The sequence below is a fragment of the Cygnus olor genome, chromosome 8, assembly GCF_009769625.2.
Source record: "Cygnus olor isolate bCygOlo1 chromosome 8, bCygOlo1.pri.v2, whole genome shotgun sequence".
NCBI classification, from domain to species: domain Eukaryota; kingdom Metazoa; phylum Chordata; class Aves; order Anseriformes; family Anatidae; genus Cygnus; species Cygnus olor.
The window spans coordinates 8,335,263-8,360,997 of NC_049176.1; the positions used below are offsets into that span (position 1 = coordinate 8,335,263).

General features: G+C 35.8%; 1 protein-coding gene across 1 annotated transcript in view; it reads right to left on the reverse strand.

The window, feature by feature from the left end:
• Nucleotides 1-4,614: 4,614 nt before the first annotated feature.
• CDC73 (cell division cycle 73) overlaps nucleotides 4,615-25,735 on the reverse strand; it is a 97,194-nt gene continuing 76,073 nt past the window's right edge. The window contains exons 11-17 of the mRNA XM_040565153.1: nucleotides 23,301-23,358; nucleotides 20,415-20,450; nucleotides 20,026-20,113; nucleotides 12,717-12,878; nucleotides 10,740-10,840; nucleotides 7,499-7,640; nucleotides 4,615-6,261 (exon numbers count right to left, since the gene is read on the reverse strand). Of these exons, the coding sequence (XP_040421087.1) occupies nucleotides 6,225-6,261; nucleotides 7,499-7,640; nucleotides 10,740-10,840; nucleotides 12,717-12,878; nucleotides 20,026-20,113; nucleotides 20,415-20,450; nucleotides 23,301-23,358 (624 nt within the window). The 3' untranslated portion in view covers nucleotides 4,615-6,224. The remainder of the gene's footprint in view (nucleotides 6,262-7,498; nucleotides 7,641-10,739; nucleotides 10,841-12,716; nucleotides 12,879-20,025; nucleotides 20,114-20,414; nucleotides 20,451-23,300; nucleotides 23,359-25,735) is intronic.

Consider the following 25,735-nt stretch of genomic DNA (forward strand, 5'->3'; position numbering starts at 1 on the left):
CATGATGCACAAAGAATGACTGGTCTAGTGATGGCAAATTTAGCACCATTTTGACTTGCGGACTGAGCAGAAGACGAGATTGCTTTTGAAGGTACCTCTGTGACATTTATGAAAAGAATAAATCCCTGACATATTCAGTGCATTTAGCATATTTTTTTTCCCCACAGATTTGCTCTGCTGAAATTCTCAAAGGCTATTTCTTACTTTTGGAAATGGCAACAGAGCACAGCTTTCTTTAGTCTGCATCAAACCGTATAAATAAGATTCACGAGAGCTAAAATTAAAAATATTTAAATAAATTTTTAAATATTTAATATTTAATATTTAAAAATAAAATTAAAAATAAAATTAAATACAGAGTTCTCATAGCCATAATTTCTTATGTAGCTTTGTTACCACATTGATCATCTCATGTTATATGCCCAAATGTCAAACTTCTGTTCCAGAAAAAAATTCAACATAAGACGACCACTGTACTTCAATTGTGATGAGAATAATATGAATGTAAATATATGCCAATAAAGACAAAGTTAAGTGTGTTTAAGTTTTGTATTTCGAAGATCATCCAACCGCTTTGATACCTGGGGGAATGGGAAGCTAGAAGAACAGACCAGGTACTGACCAAAGCCAAAGAAACCAAGAAGATCAAAAATTAAAATTAATCAAATTCAAGAGAGATTTTTTCATATGATGGAGTGAATCTACAGAACCACTGCATTAGATGAAGTTAAACTGGACTATTGGGAAGGCAATTTAGGGTATTAATCCACTGCACACAGAATTATTCTGCCTGTACAATGAGTTGTGGAAGTCCTTCAGTTTAGTAATCTTTCTTTAGGAAGCTTTTCTGTCTATGTATTTTCTTGCATCTTTAATCTCATTATTCCGTTTTTAGCAACTTCTCAGCAACCAGCCTAAGTACTTCCAACATGCATAAAACATAGAGGCTCTTTCATAAAGGTTTTATTACAGAACAAAAAGACCTCCACTTTGCAGTGCAATCTGCAACCTAACTTTGACACAAGATGCAACAAGTGAATTTAAACAAAGTTAGGTAGATTCATGGCTGAAACTACCTCCAATTCAAAGCAGCTATACATGCCTCGCTGTGTTATTCACAGGATCTTCAGCAGTGTTATTTATCATTTAAACCAGTGGAGCAGTGCTGAGAGAAACATGCCTCCTTTGCTTCTTCTTTCATGAAGAATTTGACTCCTACATTTAGGAAAGCATCTCATCTTTGAAACACTGCAGGACATTTTTGCTAACAATTTTCAAAAAGGTGGACTTCAGCTGATACCAAGCTATTACGTCTAAAAATGTCACCAATACAGCGCAGATCTTAAATACTAGGTCAAGTGGCAAGACATCTCAACAACTTAAGATTTATCAAGAAAAGTCACTAAGCACAAGTTTATGACAGTTTTGTTAGTTTAAAGGTTTAACCTTATGAGAAGTTTGTCTTCTCCTTTCATTGAGTGGTGGCTGTCCCAGTTTCTGAAAATATCTTATTTCAACTTGAACCTTCAAAACCACTGGTAAATTCTGGGCCCATTAACAAAGGCAGGAGTTTATAATTTACAAACTCTTTAACCAAACCTTAAAGCAACCAAAGACTTACCTCTGATTCCAGTGACACGTGCAGAAGCCTTGTGAAGCAAGTAATGAGTTTCTCTGAGTTTAAATGAAAACATACTACAGCAAAAGAATTTACAGATGCAAATAAAAACCAAGAACCATGCTACTTTTCTTATAGATTTTATGTACCGCCTCATATTTTTCAGTTTTACATGTGAACTAGTCTCTGCATTGAAGTTTCAAACATCTGAGATTGTTCTTTGCATTAGCATTCTTATAAAAGAAATATAGAAAAAATCTTGAAAGACAAATGAATGCAGTAAATCAGTCTGTGCAGAAGCACAGCCTATTGCTGTGTGCTACCCTACCAATGCATTTTGCTTGACTAAATATCATTATTCTCAAATTTACTCTATGATAGCATCAACACCAGGAGAAGAATGATCTACAGACATCAATGACAGCTGAACAATTGACTCCACGTCACTCACTGGATCATAGTTCCAGTAGGAAACCATCTTCATGGTTGTCAAGTACATGAGCTCCATTTAAGCATTTTCATATTTGAAGTGATCCATTTTCAATATCTGCTTCAGAGTTATCATATCATGTTAACAGTCTTAAGGTAAAAAGAATGCATAAATAACCAAAGAAGGTAAAGTGTACAATCACTATTCAATTATGTATCTGTTCAGGAAATAAAAGCAAAGCTGCCACAGTTCTTCAAAACAATTAAGTAACAAATGAACAACTCAGAATATGACATTCAGAGATTCCAGTTTGTGACACATTTTTCCATGTATTAGCTGAACTGTAACCTACTTGGCCAACAGTTTCTTCAGGCATGGATTTTAATTTTTCATGAATTCATTGCTCTAATAAAGTACTTGGCATTAGTTATGGCTTTTGAATTAAAATGCATTCATGACATTAAATTTTAAAATCACTAAGCCATTAATTTTGACCAGCTTTTTTTTTTGTATAGTGTTTTCAAGAATTAGCAACTAAGTGCATATTTCACCAGCAACAGAATGAAAGCTGTACTAATAAAACTTATTTTTGTAGCTCCCTGTGAAGAATGGTAATATTTTATACCCTGTATATCAAACAAGAGCCAAAAACAAATTTTCTGTTCTGAACAAGGCTTATCTGACAAATACCACATAGTTGAACTTACAATCAAGGGCAACTTAACACAATCTGCTATCTACATTTTCTTCTATATTCAAAAATAAAAAGGCTTACAGCATTGCAGAACAGTTCTCTAAGTTGTCTATTTCTAGCAATGACTTTAGTGCCTATTTGTGAAACTATCTTGCTACAAAAGTTCCCAGGTAATAACTACATAGCTGAGCCCATTCAATGGAGGATGCTGATCTGCAATTTAGTCAGGTATGCAAGCCCATTTCAAAAAGCAGTTGTCCTACTTTACCTTATGACAAATTCCTGCTTTGTTGCTTTTGTTTAGGGTAACATTCAGAAAGTTCAGAGAGTATAAATCATAGGTATTTTAGCTCTTACTATAAAATCATTACTTCAGATACCTCTACTGGCCCCTATAACCTTGCCACCAGAAGAAATAATCACCTGCTGACAGTACAGGAGCCCAAGTGCAGGCTTCAAATCAGTTTTCATCTTGTTTTATCGCGTTTCATCTCATTCATCTTGTACTTATGGAACAGTATGGAGTTATGACACTTAAGATATTTAATAGAAACAGCCAATTTGATTCGCATGCTAGTATCATTCTACCATTCAATAAACTACAATCAGTAAAGTAGCTCAGTTTTAGTTATGCATTTTAATTGAGTACAATTTACACACTTTATACACTTCTAAGCAGTGTCAAATTTGCTCAACAATAAGAATACAGCTCACTAAAACAGATGTCTGATCCTGCAGCTTCTCCAGTTCTTAGTATCAGTTTTCGTTATTACTCTACATTAACTTGTAGATAAATTAAGCATAACATAAGTGTCTAAAAATCCAGCTGTGTTGCAAAACGCTGCTGTAAGGCTAAATTTTCAAGTCCAAGTAGTTTCATAATCTATGTGCAGATATTTCTGAAGGCAGCAGGAATGCTATTCTCTGACAACCTAATTAAACTTCCAATAATGTCAGCAGGAATCTGATTGCAAAATGGCTCATTTTATAAACATCACTACGTTTATGACTGACAAAGATACATGATCAGAGATGATTGGGTGCCATCTCCTTCACAATATACACTTTACGACTTTGTTGTAAATTGTCTGCAAGTACAAAAAAATGAAGATGTTAAAAGTGTGTGCTCAATCCATAGAAAGTGGCACAGTTGATACAAAGATTCCGTGGATTTTGCTCTTCTGCCAGCTTCACATCTATAACTTCACTAGTTTCTGAGGATTTACTCCCAATATATACAAAAATTTACATTTACATCAGGCCATCTTCTCTGTATAATATTGGACCCAGGATTACACAAGCTTTTAAAATGCAAGTGAAATATAGGGCAGAGAAAATATAAGTGGAGTTTGCATGTTTTAAGACCAATATATAGACTCTATACCACAAGTGCACATGAAGCATATTTCTCTTCAAAATTCGATTTGTAAATTTGCTGCCCATTGTAGAAGTTTCTTTAAAACTGTAATTTTTTCTTTAGTACTGTAAAGTACTAAGTCTGAAAAAAATTACGTTTCTAATTGGAACATTTCAAAGTCAAAAAAGCCATACGTTATATCCCTCTATTTAAACAGTAAGAAACACTACGTTTGCAACTTCCTTATGGTACTTACTGTGGTGTTGATAGCCAGTTTTTCTAACTATGGCCCAGGCTAAACCAAAATATAGAATGTTTTTAGCTCACTCATATATGACACAGATACTCTTTTAATAAAGCTTAGGTGTTAAGAAAAACAGTCACTTGGCACTGACCAAAGTGCCCATGCAAAAAGGAGAACTTTCTAGCATATTTTAAATAAGCTCTGTTTTGCTTGCTCTTCTCAGCCACTTTGCAGAATCTGTTCAAAAATCCAGTGACAACTTCTAATCTTGGTGTCATTGTTGTTTGTTTGTTTTTATTTCCATTAAGATAATTGGCTAAATTTAAAGATAGTAATCCTGATACAGCAGGGATAGAAACATATTGTTAAAACCCTTTCAGACCTCACAGTCCTCATATAAATTTAAGACAATCTTAAAAACCTCTGAAGGAGATGTGCCTTCTGGTTTTATTAAAAATGAAGGTAACATCAAATAAAAAGCAAAACTAAAGTAGAATAGGTAGAACATTTTACTTTTGTCAAACCTTAAATGTAAAGTATATTAAAAAACATGGTTTTGGATTTCAAGAAGAGGAATATAAACATGTATTTTCTATCCCAGAAAAAAACCATGCAGGTGTTACAATACTTAATCATTCTCTACATCCACTGGTATGCAACATCAACTTAATGTTATTAAATAGATACACAGATACCATAAATCCATACAAATACCATGGTCTTCTGGCCTCAGTTATACTGTAGCTCAAGCAAATCTGTTCTTTGGTAACTGGAGTAAGTTCATTTTCCACTCTGATGCAGGACTGTTAGGAGACCATATTAGTCACTCGTATCAGAAAACAACAACTTCAGTAAACATAATCTGGGCTACTTTCATCGCAAGAAAAGGTGATATTAGAGGTACAAATGCAAAGAAGTTAAAGTGATTCCATCCTTGTGGTGGCTGTTTTAGGAAAAAAAATCCAAACTCTCTCCCTTTCTATTCATTGTTTAATCCTGGTAACATTTAAACTCACATGAAGGTATTTTGATAGATGGGAATGTACTTAGGAACGCTTTCAGTTTAAATAAAGAGAACTCTGGAGAATGGAGATTTAAAATTACCATGACCTGAAGGTATTTGTAATAAAGTTTAAAGATTTAGTAAACTGGGACATTACAAATCCAAAAAAAAATTTCTAGATTTTTCATCTTCCCTTTTTCAAAGACTGACAGAATATACATATACAGGTTGACATTTTGATTTATCCAAAACAATCTTCATTTTGCTCAGTTTGCAAGTCCTATCAACTAAAATGTAGTATCATTCACAACAAAATATTTTCAATAAATGAAACAGTAAGCAAAGAAAACCAAAACTAAGCTCAGAAGCTAAGTGGTTTAGAAAGCCTTGGTAACATCTATGTGTGCGTTAGTGTGTCTATAATTTTTTTATACATATATATATATAGACACACACACACATATATATACACACACGTGCGCACATGCGCACAGGCACACACACATTTGTAACCTGCAGTGGAGATCAATCTATTTTCTAATAAGGAACAAAACACATTATTTAAAAATGTGCCTAATTTAACAAAACAGAGAAGAAACTGCTGCTATCAAAATATACAATTTGGATTGCAGACTAGAAGGCTAACAACATTAAAAAAATAGTTTTAAGCAAAACCCCTTTGCTTCTGAATAACAACAGGTATCAACCTGCCATAGCATGAAGCATCCAAACCAGATTTTATAAAAAGTTTAAACTGTGACCCTTCTTCATTCGTAAAGTTCTTGACATATTACATAGTGCGAGCTCTGGTCTCCGAACTGGAGCCTCTTCCATTGTTCTTAATCCATACTCCATGAAATAAATGGCAGCTGAAGGATTCAGAATCTCAAGTGAGATTTATGCTTTACCATATACCTTAAAAATAAAAAGAACAGAAAACAAAATTACTATTTTTTGGTATTTATAGAAATTTTTCTCTTAGGAATAACACACTTTGTTAAAACTAAATTCTTAGAGCACTAGCGAGTTGCTAAAGAGATGCAATGTCTTATAAGCCATAAAGCTTTATTATGCACAGTATTTGTCCCACTGCAAGACAGTAAGCTAAAATGCTTGCTTTGAAGAAAATTCACATCATCCGGGGCATCAAAAGGATTCTAGCATTTGAAAACAGTTGCTAAAGATAACTCCAGCTCATTCTGGGAATTCCAATATATAGTTTAGCTGAGACTTGAATAAAAAAGCATAGAAAGTTTGATGTTCAGAATCATTTAGACAATTCCCACTGGACTTTTCTTTTTGAAGTCCACTCAATCATTCAAGCAGTTTGCTGTGCAATCAACATGAAAAGATTAAACACTCATTAAATGCATAGACTTCTCTCTTCCCTCAATATTTCAGCTGCTTCATGACCAAGTTTCTTCTCTAAAAGATAAGATATTACAATTAACTTTTCATTCAGAGAGGGTTATGAGCCATGGCAAAGCGAAGTCAGAAGCAGCGCTGCTCTTCACAGAGCTGCTGGTGCTCCTCCATCCCTCACTTCTCATGAAAGGCAGCACTAAGTACTTGGAAAGCTCCAAAGATACAGAGGAAAGAAAGACTACACCAAAACTCATTATATGCCACATCTTCTCTGACCTTCCTCTTCTATCTGGTGCTGTGGACTCAGAGGCATCAGAGTAAGATTATACTTTATAGCTCTTTTATCTTAAAGTAGTTTCTCACCTTTGCTAGACTGTCATCTAGTGAGGTACAGACAGAAAAGAGTAGAGCTCTTAAAGCTCAGAACTGTAGTCCAAGAGAAGGGCTAGGGGAACAACGGAAAAATGCACCACGTAAGTTGCTCTCCACTCTTTTCCTTCTGCCTAAAGAGAGGTGGGGGAATCACTGTACTACTCGGTCATCAGTAACTGCCCTTCCTTTACATCCACGCACATTATAGTTTGGAGATCACTATTATTTTGTTTATACTGAAAATATACCTGTATATGTTTAACTGCATGGTCAGGGAAAGTCCAAACAAATATTTTCAATACAAAACATTGTTCAGCTGTCTAAGTTGTATACAATTGCCTTGTTTCCATAACTTTTTATTCCCACTGAACATCATAAAAGCATGAGCATAAAGGATTTTCAACAGGAAATGTACCTGTCCAAAGTTTCCCAGAAGCGTAGAAATACTGGCCTGTCCAAGTGTCTTTTATGGTAGCTTAGTTCTAACACTGTTACATCCCATTTCTGTACATTTGGATCCAGACGTACTTCATCATATTTGAGATGAAAAGCTTTAACTACAGGAAACAGAAAAACACTTAGTGCACATACAAGATGACTTTACAGTATTTAATTATTAGCCAAAGAGAATCTCCCCCTTTTTCAGAATAAAGTCTGAGAATAAAATTAAGCCCATCTCTCAAGAAAGTCAACCAGTCAACAAAGGGCACCGAACTCAATACAGTGGCTGGTGACCACTCTCCAGTGCTCATACTACTACAGCTCTAAGTGAAACGGTGGCCCCTATTGCAGACATTCCAAGGAAACAGCAGAAACTCATCGCCAACTCATGAGAGTTTTCTTTGGAAAACAAAGATATTCTTTCTGAAGATTTTTGAATTGTCCAAAACCTAACAACAAAAACAAACAAAAAAACACCAAAACAACAATTCATTTTACTGAGACTACTGAGAAGGAAGCCTGGAAAGCATATAAGCCCCAAATGCTACATGAAATATTCTGAGAAATAGTACTGCCAATTTCTTCTGATCTAGTACTCAGCTAATAATGGTAAATTATTAGCTATTACTTTCCTTTGGGGAAGCATTGCCTCATGTGAATTATGTAAACCCCAAGTATTAGCAAAATGACTATTAAATCTTTCTTGTGATTCTTTTTGCTTCCTTGGCCAAATCATAATTTTGACACGATCCAGTGTAAAGTACTTAACTCTTGTACAATTCCTATCTGGTAATCAATTTAATGCATTACATATTCTTGAATAAGTCAAGATGAACTAGAGCAAAATGTAACACCGAAACAAAGTACATTTGGGGGAACTAACTCTTGTCTGTTAGCTACTAAAACAATATTTGGTAGTATACTAAGGAATTGTAATGCATAAAATATTGGGGAACCGATTCCCTGACCCTGCTAGTGAACACAGTATGCTAAATTTAGTAGGAACCCATTAGAATTAGAATAGAATCCCAAGGTTCAGCAAAAAGTGCTCCAGAAGATGTCTATCTTAATATCTCACAGTAAGGAATAAAGCAGAATAAAAAAATATAAAATAAAAAATGCAAAAGCAAAACAAAAACCCTTTTGTTCGGTGTGCACGAAGTCTGCAGTTTTACTGTTTTCCTATAACACTACTGGACAAGCAGTGTGAAACAAAACCATGAATACATACATACTATCTGCCGTATAACACTGCCTGTTTTAAAATAAGCCTAGAGAAAGCAAATAGAGACATACCAGGGCTATGCATTTACAAAAAAACCAATTGACACAACCTTTGTGTTAAGGTTAAATGATATTAAGCTGAAAACAACCAACCTGAAAAATCAGAATTAAAGCACAATAATACACTCTAGCATTTTAAGGACTTTTAAAATGATATTCCAATTTAAATATTTGCTCATTAACTTGACATCATTCAAAAATTTCATCTGGAATGTTCACTTGCAGACACAAAGATAAGAAGCTTGCTTGCTACATGAACATTAAACACTCAGAACAGACGGAAAGAAAACTAAGAACAATTCTACAGACTCACCTAACAAAATGCTGTGTGACATAGCAATTGAACAAATAAAACCAGTTTGACAGACTCTGCTCCAATTCTTTACGGTAAGCTACCTTCTTGTTTTCCAAAATGACAGTAGTATGCCTTAAATCTTTGTTAATCACCATGGACCATGTGACTTACACAAGGAACTGCAAGCTGTAGATGAAACAATGGATTGTTGCAGATCCCAGAAAGTGCCTTTACAAAGGCTATCGAAGACAAATATAGGCAAAGCGGTAGCTAGACTGGCATTACCCATGCACTCCCAATTTACATGGCTTTTATTTTGAGGAGTGAATAAAGCCATTAGGAAAAGCACTAGAGATACTCCTATCAGGAAAGCATTTTCCAAATAGCTAGCTTTAAAACAACTGAATGCATTTCTAAAATGTAAAGGGTGCATTTCAACATATCTTTATGAATCAATTAAGAAAAGGTACCTTTCTTTAACTTTAAAAATCTAAGGATTTGTACACCTCCGGTCTGAACTCCTAAGGCTAGGTTTTTGATTTGCTAGGTTTTTGATTTATTTTTAGGCATAGCAAAATATATCATTACAATTCCTATCCTACGTCCCCCTACACATTTTCTTTATTTCTTCTTTCATTAGTCTCTTCTGTTAAACCCTCCTGTGTTTTTTTTTTTTTTTTTTTTTTTATAATTTTGAATTTAAGACTCTTTCACTTACTACCTGTTCAATCCTTCATTCAACTCATTCTGTTTTCTTGTTCACAGATGCATCCTTAGCCTTCTGACTGTTCCCCACTCTGCATCCCAAACTAGCATTCTTTTGGGGTCCTACTTCTATACCAAGTATGCACACTATGCAAAACCTGATCAGACCTGTCTCCTCAGTATACTAACTGGAAGATGACAGACTGAATTATTTTTTATTTTTTTTAAATCTGTAGCTCAGAAAACACTGGACACTATAAAAAGGTCTATTTTCTAAGGCAGCTTCACAAAGAAGCAATAGCAACAGTGAACAGAAGCTTGCAGTTTCCTTAGATATTATTGCATACTCTGCAATTAGAATAGTGAACAGTGCAAGAGAAGTGCTCTGTGTACACCAAAACATACTGGCACAATTGTGCTAACAAAAAAATGTTCCAATCTACACAGTGGAAACATCTAACTTGCACATTAGAAGTATTTGTATCTTATTACCATCATTATCACCATCAAGTTTTTGTCAAACACCAGACCATACTTTCAAAACTCTTTGTGAAATACTGGGTGATTAATCCTCTCTTCAAACAAGTCATGAAATCTGAAGACAGCCTGTAAACCTGTTGTTTATAAAGTGTTATATAAATAGCCTTTTTGCCTGTTTTACAGGCTTGGAAAGTAAATTTCCTTTCTGGTACATCAGCTATTTCCGAACCTCTGGTAAAGACAACAGCTCTGAGAAGATTTCCACGAGCTTCCACAGGTCAGAACAGAAGAGTCGCAGAGGACACATTAATATTTGCCATCTGTGTGAATACCACGCCCCTGCTTTTTCAACCAACTTAGTCCAACAATACTTGACCATAAGCATAAACACCACAAAACTAAAAGCAGACTAACAAACCCTAAAACGCTTAAACAAGAACAAAAACCTTACTTTTTGCAAAGATATCAACAGGTGATCCATCAGGCAAGAGCCAAGGCCAGCCTTTGAACTGCCAAGCTGGACCCTGTACGAATACTGCCACCACACGATCCCTGTGAACATAAAAAGGATGAACATGCTGATGGCCTTGAACATTTAAAATACATTGCCTGTTTAAGAAAACATGTATTTTAACATAGTGTGTTTTTTGTTGTTGTTGTTTTTGTAACAGTAATATATCCCATTTAACAACTGCACCTTCAGTACAACTACATTTTCTCCATTACAAAGCAAGGAATAAAACGTTATGTGAATTATCTAGACTTTTAGTTTTGCCCTTTGCAGATTTATTGGAAATAGTGAAATAGTGTTTATTTCTGGACATTGTTTTGCTTTTTATAAGTGTTCAAACACTTTAAACATAATCCCCTACAAATTAGACTGTAACTTGAGATGTAGCAATTTAAAAGCCTTTATTCTGCACACTGTTAGCTTTTATTCTAAAAATTTATTGCAAGAGAAAGCTGCTAAATTTCTGCCTCCAGTTGCAAAGTGCGTCATTTACTGTGAGGGTATGTAACCATTACCTGCGGTTTAAGACAATACATTTGTGATTAAGATGATGAAGCTTTTATATTAATAAAATTTTCAGAAAAACCTTTGAGAATACATGTCCTCCCACATACAGTCTGCCTTCTTCTTGAATGTTTACATCATCCAAGCATGGTTCCTACCTACTAGAACAAATAATTGCATCCCTAACCTAACACCCAAATTTAATTCTAGTCTACCAAACCCCAAATGGAAAAGAATGATCAAAGGATATCTTTGTGATATTTTTTAAGAGAAAAACAGAAACTTTAAGGTTTGCCATTTAAAATTGCATTGCAAGGTTTGTAATGGGTAACAGAAAAAACAGCAACAACAAAACTTTAAAAGCAGCAACTTCAAAAACTTCCACATGTTAATTTCCAGATGCTAATGTCTGATGCTCTGTTGGATTAAAAACAAGCTAAATAAAAACACATCATTTTATCTCTTTGGTCAGAAGCACTTTAAATACCAATTTGGATATTAAGGTTTGATCCTCTTAAGTGCTATTCGGTATTAGAATTTTAAAACCACTGATTTGTGATTTAGTCGAGTTTTAAATATAGAACACTTAATTTAGGAATAGGACCTTTCCAAAAATACTCCTCTCCATTAAAAACTACTTTCGAAGCTACAAAACCATCAAAAATGTCGCGCACATCTAAAATCCTCACACCTCTGAGGAAGAACTAAAAATGTTGCCTAATTCATTACCTCACAAATAATAAAAGTATTTCTCCAGAATTTTCCTATTCAAAGAGAAATATATTTTCATAGTATCAAAAAACGGGCTTAGAGACAAAATCTTTTACTTTTATGAAAAAGCTGCAAAAAGCTCTCTCATTCCCTTCCCCCAACTGGGGCTCTCCCTTCAGAAGCAAGCTTCTATCATTGAATCCAGTTCATTGAATCTGGTTCACTACTGAAACTGCAGTTCTGTTTTTACTTTTTTTTTCCCTCTTTAAACTATTATAAAAAAGTTAGAATAGCAGATATTGAAGAGGTCGGCAAATGCATCTTCCCAATAGACTAATTCAGAAAGAAGAAGATAAAGGAGGATTCTTCTTTTGGACCATGCTTCAGCAACTCGCGTGCTACAGTATCACAAACTGGAAAACTCATGAATATTCTTACTTGAATTCCTGGAACATTTCAGACAAACTGAAAATAGTTGTGCTGCTCATATTGTTAAAACAAAATGTTATTTTTAAGAAAGATCTATCAAGAAGTTTAGCTTTATATCATTTTAACCTGGAGACAACACTCCTATAGAGTCAATCAAACCCATTCTTACAGCCTTGTCTTCACTTCTTATGCAGTTTAATAGAATTTTATTGGTCCCCTCCACGTCCTGCATTCTCCTGATAAAGAACTTTTGTAATGGGAAATCTATTTTACCAGTCTTGTGGCATAAGCTTTAGAGGCTGGTCTACTACTCGATAAGGTACAGTAACGCTGACTGTAGTTCCCCCAGGCTGCATCTGGTCCTTCCTTCTCTGTATTAGAGTTTCATTTTCTCGCTGACAGCCTTGCTTCTTCTTTTCATCTGATGGTACAAACCTTGGAGAATAAAGAAACATTCAGTAGGCAAAAGTAATTTGATCGAATCAACAGGAAAAGTACCAACTTTATCAGAACGTTGCATTATTGGCAGCAGTCACTGAAGTCATCTCATTTTCACTACGCCAAGCCTCCATGACTACCCATTCAGTACAGCAAGACGACAAAGTTTCATAAGTCTTTGTGACAAAACCAGTTGTACTAAAAGGTCTTCTGCCCCTCAAATCTACAGCCAGAGCTGTTCTTATACGTTTGTGGCATGTCTTGCCTACCTTACCCAACACATTTGCAGATGAGAAGCCAGATCATAGCCTGCTGAACAGCAATAACAAATTATTTTTAATGATCAAGGATAAATAACACGTGAAGACATGGGGAAGCTTAAGCATTAAGAAATCATTGCTTCCTGGAGTAAATTTTATAGCTTTTGTCCTTGGGGAACTCAAACCTACCCAGAATTATTTTTTCCTCATGAAAACTGGGATTTTTGGTCAAATGGATCAGATTTTATTCTGTTTTTTTTTTTTTAATGAGTGATTTTACAAGATCAGATGATTCATCTGGTTACTTCAATGTATGTACTACAATTATGGATTTATTTATTTTTTTTTAAAAAGCTTCTCTGATAGATAAATAATGCTTACAAAATAAGGACAGCAAGATCCTTATGTCTCACATAATCTCAGTAAGACAAAAAGAAATGGTTAAGAAGTGACCCGCCAAATGAATTTCAGAATTTTTATTTTTCAGCCTCATCTTTGTTTTAAAAAGAAAAGCAATTCCATTTCAAGAACCTCTTCTATATGGCAATAATAAAATACAGTACACCCAGCAGTTCTTAAAATTGGCATCATAAATGTGAGAGTAGTGTAGGGCTTTTTACTAATGAAAAAGGGAAGATAATGAAATCATGCATTTTTACAGATGTAAAACTACATCACAGAAAGGTATGCTGATATGACCAGTATCACCTACCAAGCCAGCAAAAAAACTAAGGAGAGAGCAAGAGCTCAGAGCCACCTTCTCCTAACAGTCTATTGAGAACCACCCAGTCACACTACTAATATTGTTTGCCTCTGACATTTCATTTCCAAAGTTCTGACAAAAAGAAACAGTATATTTCACTTAACTGCACAAGGTATCAGGAGTGTTGGTGCTATATTTTAAAAGCACAATACTCCACACAACAGGTAAGATTTCTCTTCATTATAAAGCAGATGGTGCATTCTGAACGTCTACTGCATTTATAGATATGCTGCTTGAACCATTTCTAAAGGTTCTTTTCAACCCATTTTAAGTTCAGTACTAAAAAACAACTTGAATATGCTTAAACAACAGGTAGACTGCACTTTAAATTACTGTGGAAATAGTAAAAAGGAAAGAAAAATGAAGTAAGAGGAAAAGTTCATTATTCACCCCACCTGAAAATACTGGCTCTTGCTAATATTTCATACTCAATGAGAAAGTGGTATCAGGGCTTGGGGAGAAGCATTACAGATTTAATATTGTGTTTTAGGCTTTTAAAAACACATTTTAAATGGAAACCCAACCAGCTCTACCAAGTTAGAGGAACAAGGATATTAACAAGCAATATTGATTCTACAAAGAGTTTGGCAATTTCACCACTATAAATTATATCTGAAACACCCCAATATTGGCTGACACAGGCATTCTCAGTGTTACTTCTAGCTTCATATGCTTGTGTGTAAAAATTCATTTCAATGCTAGTTTATTGACAAGTTTCTCTCCGGTTCATGGTCAGCTAAAAACTGTTACCTAACTGAGGCAAATCAAATGTTGCCATAATGCCTGTATCTTCTGGACTACAATACCCTCCCATTTTACTTGCTGTAGAAGTCTGAATAGGACGGAACAGGACAGAACAAATACCTTGTTATCTGAATGTTCTGAAGAAAAAAACAATACAATGAGCAGATTCAAAAGGGAAGAGTAAAAAATGTGTCTATCAAAGAAAGCATTGAAGGAAATGCTTACACATGTACACGCACAGAGTAGAGGAATAAACGACAGCTTACAGAACGTTTATGAAATATATGCTGAATCCATGGCTACTTTGCTCCAAAATCCTTGAAATGCAAGCATGTATAATAAAAGCCATGTGCTCCCAAACTGAGAATCATTTATAATCATACAGCAATTTCTATTATGAGAGGCTTACTCCATCTCTAGACATAAAAGTCAAACTCAAGAAATCTGAGTATTAAAGAAAACAGCAAAAACACCATCTTCTCTTGGGAATAATTTGCCACAATACTCTGCCTGGTAGCTTAACTACATATTTGTACTTGACCCCTTTTTAATCATGCTGTACACTAGAAATGTGTTCTGAAGCCTGACTGTGCAGTAGCTTACATTTTTATTGCTTCTCCAGATTACTATTCCCTAGTCAAAAAAAAGTGATCCCACACTTATTTAGAAACCATCTTTATATTTATACTCTTACTAGGAAATTAATAGTGCTCAATCCTGTTGCTGTTAGTTACCAAAATCAGTATTCGCATAAAAATTGGTGCGCTTTTGCACTTAAAGGCAGCAGGTCCCTTTCCTTAAGGGAAACGGGCAAGTGATTGAGCAAGATCAAATTATGGGAGGTAACTGGAAAGACACCATCCACTGAACTGCCAGAACTGCTTGTGTCTAAGCCCTAAACTCATAGGAATTGTTCGCGTTAACTTTAAAACGCTTTCACTCAGGTCAGGTCAATGCTTTCCGCCTCCCAATTTGGGCCTTCTGAAAAATGCATGAACAGAGAATAAGGCAACTCCAATGCTGGACAGTAACTGAGCTCATCACAACACACATCTGATTATGTTTAGAATTTGAGACTTCTTTTACAACCCTCTCACTATTTCTTATTTGATTACAGTGTCAAAAGCCTCATATACCTATCTTCGCAAGAGAACAAGGCACTTTTGTAATGCATCATCCCTGAGTCTTTCAGACTGTTTGCTCCATATCAAAGTTGAATAAATCTCAGTGAGTTGCCTGGCCACAAATATCAGTTAGAGAAACTGTACTTTAACAGAAGTTTCAAAGGGTTTGTTTGCTACATCATTTTTAGCTGTGCAAAACTGCTGATACTAACTATAAAGGCTTTTTTTGTTTATAACAGAGGGCCAATTATAAATTTTCAACCCATTCAGTTTAACTGTGTACTCTGCTTTCTTACCAGATAAATAAAAGCAACTATGGTTAAACATATCCTAAGTAAATCATCATAATAATAAAAGTATCTATTCATCACCTAAATGTTTACATCTTCCTGATACAAATTTCTGCTCCACTCTCGTTCCATGTAACCCAAACGCTCCTTCTTTATTACCCCACACCTCACAGAACAGTAAGGGAGCCAGCACTGCAGCCTGTGAACAGTGTGCTTCACACGCATGCCAAAGCCTTCCTACCCAAACAGCCCTGCGTGCCTCATCCTCTCAGAGATGCCTCCCCTGAATTCTGGGGATTCTCTTATGTTTCCTAACAAACTCCTCTGCAATGTCCCTCAAACACTCCTCCTGCTCCAAAAATCCCTTCTCCTTGTGCTGTACCATCGGTCTCTGATAGAGCTAACAAGCAGGCTGATTACCTCTAAAAAAAATACAGGAAATTCAAATCTATCTGCATCTTCCTCATTAATTTAGGTGCTTCTCCATGTGGACAGCATCATTTTTTTTATTCCAAAGCTTGTGGCAAATGAAATGCATCTTCTGAATCGCTACTGTTCTGTCAAATTTAGCTGAAAGTGGGGAATGAATTACAGAAGGTGGTGACTCAAGGCAGAAACTACACAACTCTTTTTGCCTGCAAAATCATCCCATATATATTATTCTACATCAAGGCCAGTTCCACATTCTGCATACCTGAACATTAAGAACAAACCCTGCAGCCATTCCTAAACAAACTACTTCAGTAAATTTGAAATGCAAAAATTACAGGCCAGGTGGCACATTTTCTAGAAAAGTGCTACAGCTGTCACAGCTGAATTAATATTTTGCTCTTCTGAGTTTTGCTATTGCATTTCTGATTCATCAACATCCCTTGCTTCTTCACTTAGCTTTCGATACCTGTTAACTATGTCGGTGTCTTCCTTTGTTCCCTTATTTTTTTTTTCCCTTACCAGGATCAAGTTCTTTGCACTCAAACACTCAGCCTTCTTTAGGAGCAAGTCTAGAGAAGCTAACTGTAATTGTGCCCCCATGGAGCTGGAAACAGCGCAGCATTCCTAGTACGGATATACTTAGAGATGACATACAGGTGCTCTATTCCATTATATCTATTCCTGCACCACAGTCATGAACTACATAGATGTAAAATCCAGGGCTTGTGCTTATGTAATTGTTTCTTGAGCATAAAAACCCACATAAACAAGCAACATCCTCTGTCAACACAATTAGATCAAACTAGTAACTGCTTGCACATTAAATCATAATGTTAAAAGCCAGCCTTCTCACAGATTAAATATTTCATAAGAGGCCTTAAGAGTCCAGTATGCCTACCAGATCTTTGGTGGCATGTGGCAGTAATCGAGAAGCCAGGAATAGCTAGAGATCTGAAGGCACCTTGTATCTCACAGTGCTGTTTTAAAAAAGATCCTAGGGCAACTCCACTAAAAAATTAGCACCACAATATGGACAGACTATTTTTCAAAAACAAGCGTATAAAGTCTCATAAAGGATAAGGGAAGTGCTGAAGGTGGAAGAAAGAACAACTATCCAACTTTTTGAATGGACTACTGGTGCAAACTATCTATAACAGTATTTTTCTGTGAAAACGACTGTTTCAGAAAAATGGACTGATATTAACAGACAGGCAACTTTAAACACCGTGGTCTGTCAGACAAGTTTTTGTTTATTAAAAACACAATACTGATTTCTACCTTGCCATGATGGAAGCAAAGTATAATGTTGATTGCATTTAGCCATAATGAATTAAATTTTAGAATCTGATAGGTTCATTTATTTAAGCAACAGCAGTTGTAAACTGCCATATTCAAGCACACTGCAATGTAATAAATCAATTTTAGCAACACAGTATTATTTCCCTCAAAGAATTTTCATCAATTCTTGCTGATAATGCTTCACTATCATTTTTGCTGTATATGAACTTTAAAAAAGAATACCCACTACTTCTGCACAGAGACATTTACTAATGATTGCTAAACAAAACTAACAAAAATAACATCTCCCATCTTTCTGGTATCAACGCGTATGTAGTTTCTAAGATGTTACAGCGATGTTGGCAAAGAAAGACTGAACACGCTGTCAGAGTCCAGCTGTCTGACCACTCATTGTCCTTGAGAGCAAGTGATCCTGCTGCATGCAGAGGTTGACTATGATATGAGGTTGCAATTTTGCTTTTAAGAATGTATTCTGATTTCGTTCTCTGCATACACTGTTTTATGTATCATGTTGTCTTTCGTAACTGTTTCTGAAGCATATAAATACTTATATATCTCCTAACTTCACTACTGCTGTCGAGCACCTTCCTAACAAACAATACAAGCTTGCTTCTCCCTTTCCTTTTTTCAACTTATCAGAATCTTTCCATTTTTCGAATTAATCCCAAATATCACTAAAATCAGTGCAATGTTATTCTACCCACAAAAAAGTCCCACTTTTCCACTTCTCTTTTTTAAAACTTGACTACCTTTTTTTCCTCCCAGTCTTTCTTGGTACTTAATTTATTTATACCCTAATAAAGGGTAGCAGTCCCTTTTGCAGATGGTCTTAACACTACCCTACCTTAAAGCTACCTACTTAAAGCACAACTTACTCTATAGACTCTTATTCACAAGCATACTGCTAAATCAAAAGTCCTGTTATTACTGAATTTTTACTGAGTAACATTTACTCTCAAGTATATCTTGCCTGAAGTGCCAATTAGTGTGAGAGTCCAATACTTTCTGACCAGGGTCTTTTAGATGCTCCAAAATAGAAGAATTTAATGTTAATATTGAATTTACTTATTTGGGCATAGGTTTGACACTACACGGGATTTTGATTGAGTAGGGTGATACAGCAATGAACTGAAATTGACACACAAGTATAATATACAATTACAATACGGAGTTAGATGGCAATACAAACAGATTCTCATTACCAGTCACTGTATATTCATCACCACAATGCTGCGTGTCCCCAGCCACTGGGAATAAATATGCATTGAAGAAAGCTCAAGCCTGTTCTCTTCAAAGTTCATTTTTTCGGTTGTTCAGTTTTTATACTCTGTGTTGGGCTAGGCAACATATAAACCTCCCTCCTGGTGGTATGGCTGGCTCTACAAGTTAGTATTTTCTATTGATTGTCTCAGGGAAGACCATTTAGACAACCACTTGATCTGCTCAGCTACTATAGCCATTTATCTAAAAGGCCAACCTCTGCTTCTCTTTACCATGGCTATGGTCATCTCCTGCATTCTCTTCTGAGCTGCACGATTCCTTTCTGTACGTAAAGGGGCTTATAAAAAAGAAGGAAAGTGGCTTTTTACACATGCAGATAGTGATGGGACAACGAGGAGGTTTTAAACTCCAAAAGGGGAGATTTAGATTAGATGTTATGCGGAAATTCTTTACTCAGAGTGGTGAAGCACTGGACCAGGTTGCCCAGAAAAGCTGTGGATGCCCCATGCTGGAGTTGTTCAAGGCCAGACTGGATGGGGCCCTGGGCAACGTGGTCTACTGGGTGGCATCCCTGCCCATGGCAGGGGGGTGGGAACCGGATGGTCTTTAAGGTCCCTTCCGATTCAAGCAGTTGCGTGATTCTGTGATCATCCTTGCCTAACTCCTCTGAGCCTTCTTCCATGGTAAGGGTTTGTTATCACTTGCACATGCATGCATATACATTACATAAGAAGAAAACCACTCCAGTCGTTAGAAATGGTACTGTAAGATCTTCTCGATCTGCCCATTTGGCTCAATTGTGCAAACACTGAAATTTTTGCCTTTTTTTTTAACCACTATTCATGAGGCATAAATTTCTTTTATAATCTGGTCTGTAAAACTAGTCTGTCGTGAGACAGAAGAAACTCCCTCCTGATTGTTTATTAATTTGGTACTAATAAAACTGTATCTGACAACAATTTTTTACACAGTATTACAATATGTTCTAGTATGTTCTGATCAGCTACTTACTTCAGATCTTGCAGAAGGTCCTTTGCATTAAGCATTGTTATTAAAGAGGTCGTGGCTGCCGGAATGATGATTATGGGAGTTCGAGATCCTGTAAAGAAAATAAAGTTATATTTCTTGCCTTTTTTTTTCAATTAAAGGAGCTGTACATAAAACCAAAATTTTGCTTAACAGACCGCAATTATGGTAAATATTCAAGGGAAACTGTAGTGAATATCTAAATTGAAGGTTTTCATTCACCATAGAAAGCGTATCCCTATATCAGGGGTCTCTAAATATTGGTAATCACATGTTTAGCAAAATACAATTCTCTTTGCTTGTGGTTCCAGCAAAAGAAAGTGTGGGCATAATCCACACAAAAATGAAAAGGACAGTAACTAAAAATGACTAACCTTTCTTCTGGTTTGGAGGTGGTCTTGCTTGAGAAACTGAGAAAAAAACAGAATATACAACAGAATGAGTAATACATACTACAAATGCTAAGACTCAAAACATTTCAATGTTTGTCTCACTTTTCAATGTTTTGAGACGCAGGAGTCACACTATAGTCATTAGATCATTTTCAGAGAAGCAATACACAAAGTTGAAGAGGGGATTTATAATTCGGGTCTCAGTATTCAGCAGACAAACAGCTTTTGACTGTCTGAAAACAGATGCAAGTACAGTTGAGTCAATCTCCTCTACTTTTTCTGAAACTAGTCATCTTTCTCTATCCTCCCCAAAGGGAAAAGACAGTATAGCACTGAAACACTGCCAGCAATCTTCAAGCAAGCTGCTTGTAGATCCCAAGCTCAACTGTGCTGAACCAACAGGAAGACTGTTTCACAACAAGACAATCTTTACAGATCCTTACCTTTTCACAAGTAGGTGTTACAGTAAATGAAATCTCCACAGGATTAGCTATCCTTCAGACATACAGAACTTTCTACAATCTAAGTCTTCAATAGCTTCAGACTTATTCGGGTTAGTTTCTGATTGCAATTATCCCCCTAGTTGGGTTTTTCCCCACAATAAAGTGTTTCCTTTTTAGTCTTCCATGTTTCATGACCTCCTAGTTTTGGGAGATGTTTCAGTCCAAAGTTGGAAAAGCACATGTTTCTTCACTTTGGTGCTACTACCGAATAACCTGGCTTTCTCCAAATAAATATTTCATAGTTCAGTTTTAATAAATTAGAGTTTTCAGGATTCCTAACTTAAAGAAAGAACTATTGTGCTTAATAATTACCATTATCCTAATTCACAAAATTAGAAAAGTCAGTAGTAAAAAGATTGATGCAGACTGTACCTTAAGTCTCAACTGCTACTATGCATGACAAATTTCATTAATTGACTTCCAATTTCATAGCACCAACTTGCTCATGTTTATTTATGACCAACTGTTTCAGAAACTGGCTAGAACATTATAAATATTCACACCACACAGTTGCCATTGTTGAAATATTGAGACTATATCCTTAATTATCTTTTCCTAACACTGTCAAATGCACAGATATAACTGGCAATACTACATTGAACTACTTGAATTTTACCTACCCAATGTTTTTTTATTATTATTTTTTAATTTAATTATCTCCTTACTGTAAAAAAAAAGTTCCTGAAACATATGGACAGCATCAGCTGCCAAGAAAAAAAGCATCTGTAAGAAATGTGATAGCTGTACCGAGACAGGTTAGTAGAAAACTAGATAATCTAAATAGGTATCCCTCCCAAAAAAATTAAGAAATATTTGTTCAAATCAGCATTATAGAATTGTTTTGATCAATTCAGCTAATCCTTCTATGTGCAATGATGCAACCTCCTGCACATTGCACATTTAAATACTGTCACCCACTATGAACAGACACTGCCTCCCTCCTGAGGCTCAAACCCCCAAATGTCCTAGAACATGCAAAATAAGAAATCCTTTTTTGGAATGTAGTATTATATATTTCTTCAGACTGTTTTTTCTCTTTTCAACAGTATGTAGGCAAGCTAGTGGAATAGAGAAGGACAACATCAGTATAAAAAATACACTTCTGTCGGTTAATGCACATGAAACCGCGACTAGCAAGTAGGGACCTGTGACAATTCAGTCAGATTTCTGCTCTTGCTACTTCTACCCTTTTCATACTGCTGTCTGTCAGCTTCATTTGCATTGTTATGCTCAACAGGGCCAGTGAGGTAAGTATGACAGGCAGCATGACCTTTCTAGTACCTAAATAACCAACCAGAAGAACCTGTGCACAACAGCATTTAGGTATGCTGTGAGAATATTCAGTATTAGAATAGATTTTGGGGATGAATCCTTTTACAACATTAAAGCATTAAACCCTAGAAATAAAGCTCAAGGAAATAGCAAGGCACGTATTTAAAGCTCTTAGTAATCTAAACAAGAACACAGTACTCCAGCAGAACTTCTAGAAAAAAGCATATTCATTTAGAAAGGCAGCTTTGATTAAAAAACACCAAAGAAACTACTGACAAAAAACAAAGTGATCCCTTCTTAACACCTTCATAACAATAACTATTTTCTCATTCTTAAATCATACCTTTCACTTGAAACTTTCTTCCACCAAACCAAAAATTCTCACAATATGTAAATTAAGTACAGCCATGCACATCGCTGTTTGGAAGCACCGATTTTCTGTTTGTATGCTTACAGTCTTCCTCAATCCTTTTCAATGGGTTTCTCATTAAAACAAACCAAAATACCTACATCTTTCTAACTTTGAACTTCAATTGGAAATTCAGTCTGATGTACAGAACTGACTGGTAGCTAAAGTCTATAGATTGGGAATTTAAAAATCCAGCTGAAGATTCTAACCTCATTACACATCTTATGTGTTAAGAAGTGTGAGAAATAATGATAATACACTGAGAGAAATACTTGTATTTCTGATATATTGAAGTATAACAAATTTCTTTCTGAGACTGGCTTTTGTATTTAGGTTGTTTCTCCTTGATATATTAACCAATTCTCACTACATATTTGAAAAGGCATTCTGAACTACTAACCTTACAACCAAGTCTTTCACTTGACTTTTCAATTTCACTGTCACGTCCTTTCGACAGGATGACTGGACAAACATGCTGAACAGAATGAACCCAAGCACCAGAACATTTCTCAAGCTACATGTGGTATAACTAACTGGAAAGTCACGTGTCATTTCCAACACATATGCCATTAAAAGCCACAAAAAGGACCCCCACTTCATTCTTCAGCTAACCAAAATTTTAAATACAACTTCTCTGAAGCTTATACTTGCTTGGAGCAGAAGCATGAAAAGATGTCACCCTACCTGGTCGTGGTACAGGCTGCGCTGCTGGCGTTTGCGTTTTTCGAGCAGAAGCACCTTCCTTTGAAAAGACAGAAAAGGTAACATTAATAGCTGGCCTTCTTGTCAGGTACATATATTTTTTAATGAACACAGAGCTACAGAGGATCTACTGAAAATGAGGGCAGTGTGTTTCTATTAAAAAGGAGAAAGAAAATATTGAACATACTCTGAACTCTTTACAGATCCTGTTTTAGATGCGGGGGAGCAGAGAACCTGATAAGCTTTTACAGGTTTACCTTTCGACCATCAGATACCCATCAGAAACATTTTTCTATATTCAAAGAAAATTTTCTTATTTACACTATTGCTTCATTTTAAACACGATCACTTGTAACTAAGGGTTAATATGGAAATTGGCTACAGAAATTTCAAAACATGATCTGCTTCTGCTCTAGGATGGAAAACTAGGACCAAGGAATTGCAACGTATTCCTGCCTTGAAGAGTTTTAGTGACCAGAAATAGCACTCTCACAATAATTAGTTCTGCTCATGCCTTATCCAATTACCTTAATGTAACAAGCAAAAGACCTGTACTACTATTTATTCTTGTTAACTCTGCAGAGTCAACACACCATGTAAGAGAAAAGTGAGGTCACAAGTCTGCTTTTAAAGCAACAAAATTCCTGCAAGAACAAATTCTGCTCTTAGTCATTTCTGTGAAACCCCAATGAACAATACATATATTACCAACAGCATAGAAAAAAACAAAAACAAAAAAACAACCAAAAACCAGCCACTTCAATTTGCAAGGCTAACAGAAAACCTTTAACATGAAACCAAGCATGCATTTTATCTGAACATTAAACACTATGCAAGTGTATCCTACCTCTGAGACACACTCAGTAAGGTCGGAGATCTTAGCCTAGGAAAAACTCCGGTATGGTCCTATCACATCTGTACGTCCACATATAAACAACAGTATGTTCTGTAATTCAAAATTAAAGAACCTAAAAAGCAGGAGACTGCATGCAAGGAGCCTCAAGTTCCATGATTTAATTAACACTTAAAGAACCTGCTTTCAAGTTTCCACCATGAAAGTGAGAATACAGCTTTTTACATCCAGCAAGCTCCTATTAATCTTTAGCATTAGGATTTAACCTTTGATTGAAAGAAATGGATTAATCCCGAATTTTTCTGTGCTATTTTCTGATTGTTAAAATAGCAACATCTATGTAGGGCATTTGAGTCAGTAACTTATTTTAAGACTTGTTTTAATATCTAAGAAAAGGTACTTTTGCCTCTGTCCTTTCACTGTAATTCCTGAGAAAATGATGAAAATCAGAATAGCACACTCTGAAGGAAGAGCAGCAGTAAAAGCTGCCTATCTTTGAGAGAAGCCTTGCAACTGAGAAACAACCACTATTTAAAACTATTTAAAACTTTAATCACCTTTCTTTTAGCCGAGAAAGTAGAAATAAAACTTTGCATCTGTTTCCATAGAAAAATATAATTTTCTATGTGAAAAGGCTGTTCCTGTGGTGCACTAATGACACATTTTGAAGAAATAGCAAGAATTCTCCCATGGTATGTCTTTAAAGTCCCAGAACCTCAATGAAACAGAAAGCAAGCCAGCAAGCTACAGAAACATCACTTCCAGTGATGCTAAGTTGCAGATTTCAAACCCAATTTAGTTTGTTTGGATGCTTAACTACTATTATCTGCAATCCCATGCATCCATTCACCTTTCCTCCCCTGCTGAATCAATACTGCAGCCTTTCTGCCTTCCCTTCCACTTACTGAGTGCTTCCAATACCTCAAACAGACCTGCAGGTCCTATGGCAGCTGCCATGGGGGTAGGACAAAGGAGCTGCTTCAAATATACCGGAGGTTTTCTGCAGCCTTGGAAAAAATTACAGTCACAAAGCCTTGCTTTAGTTTCCATAGGACTTGTGCTTGTGATTTTTCTCTTCACCAACATCTCCAGAAAGCACCAGAATAGACATAGTCACAACTGATATACATAGCCTGCAAATGATTTTTTTCCCCATACTTTTGTCTGAATTCTCTGTAGTGATGAATGGGAAACCCTGTGCAGAAGCTTAAAAGGAAAAGGCAGCAAGGCTTTAAGAACATTTCAACTGCAAAATAAATAAATAATATTGCAAGCGTAACATCAAAGTATGTGATTAATGGTAGGAAATAAATTCATTTAGATGAGTAGACACAAAAACACAGCTACCAATTCTATATCCATGACCTTTCCATTTGTAAGAACAATTTCTGCAAAATCAATAAAATGATGGAGGTCATGACTTTTAGTTTTGTAAATCACCGCCTTAGACTGTGATAATTTCACGGATGAATCTCAGCTCACAGCCCCAGATATGCTGGCTTCTCACCAGACACTGATCAGTTGTCACCCACTGAAGGTATACACCCTTCCTCTGCCACTGATT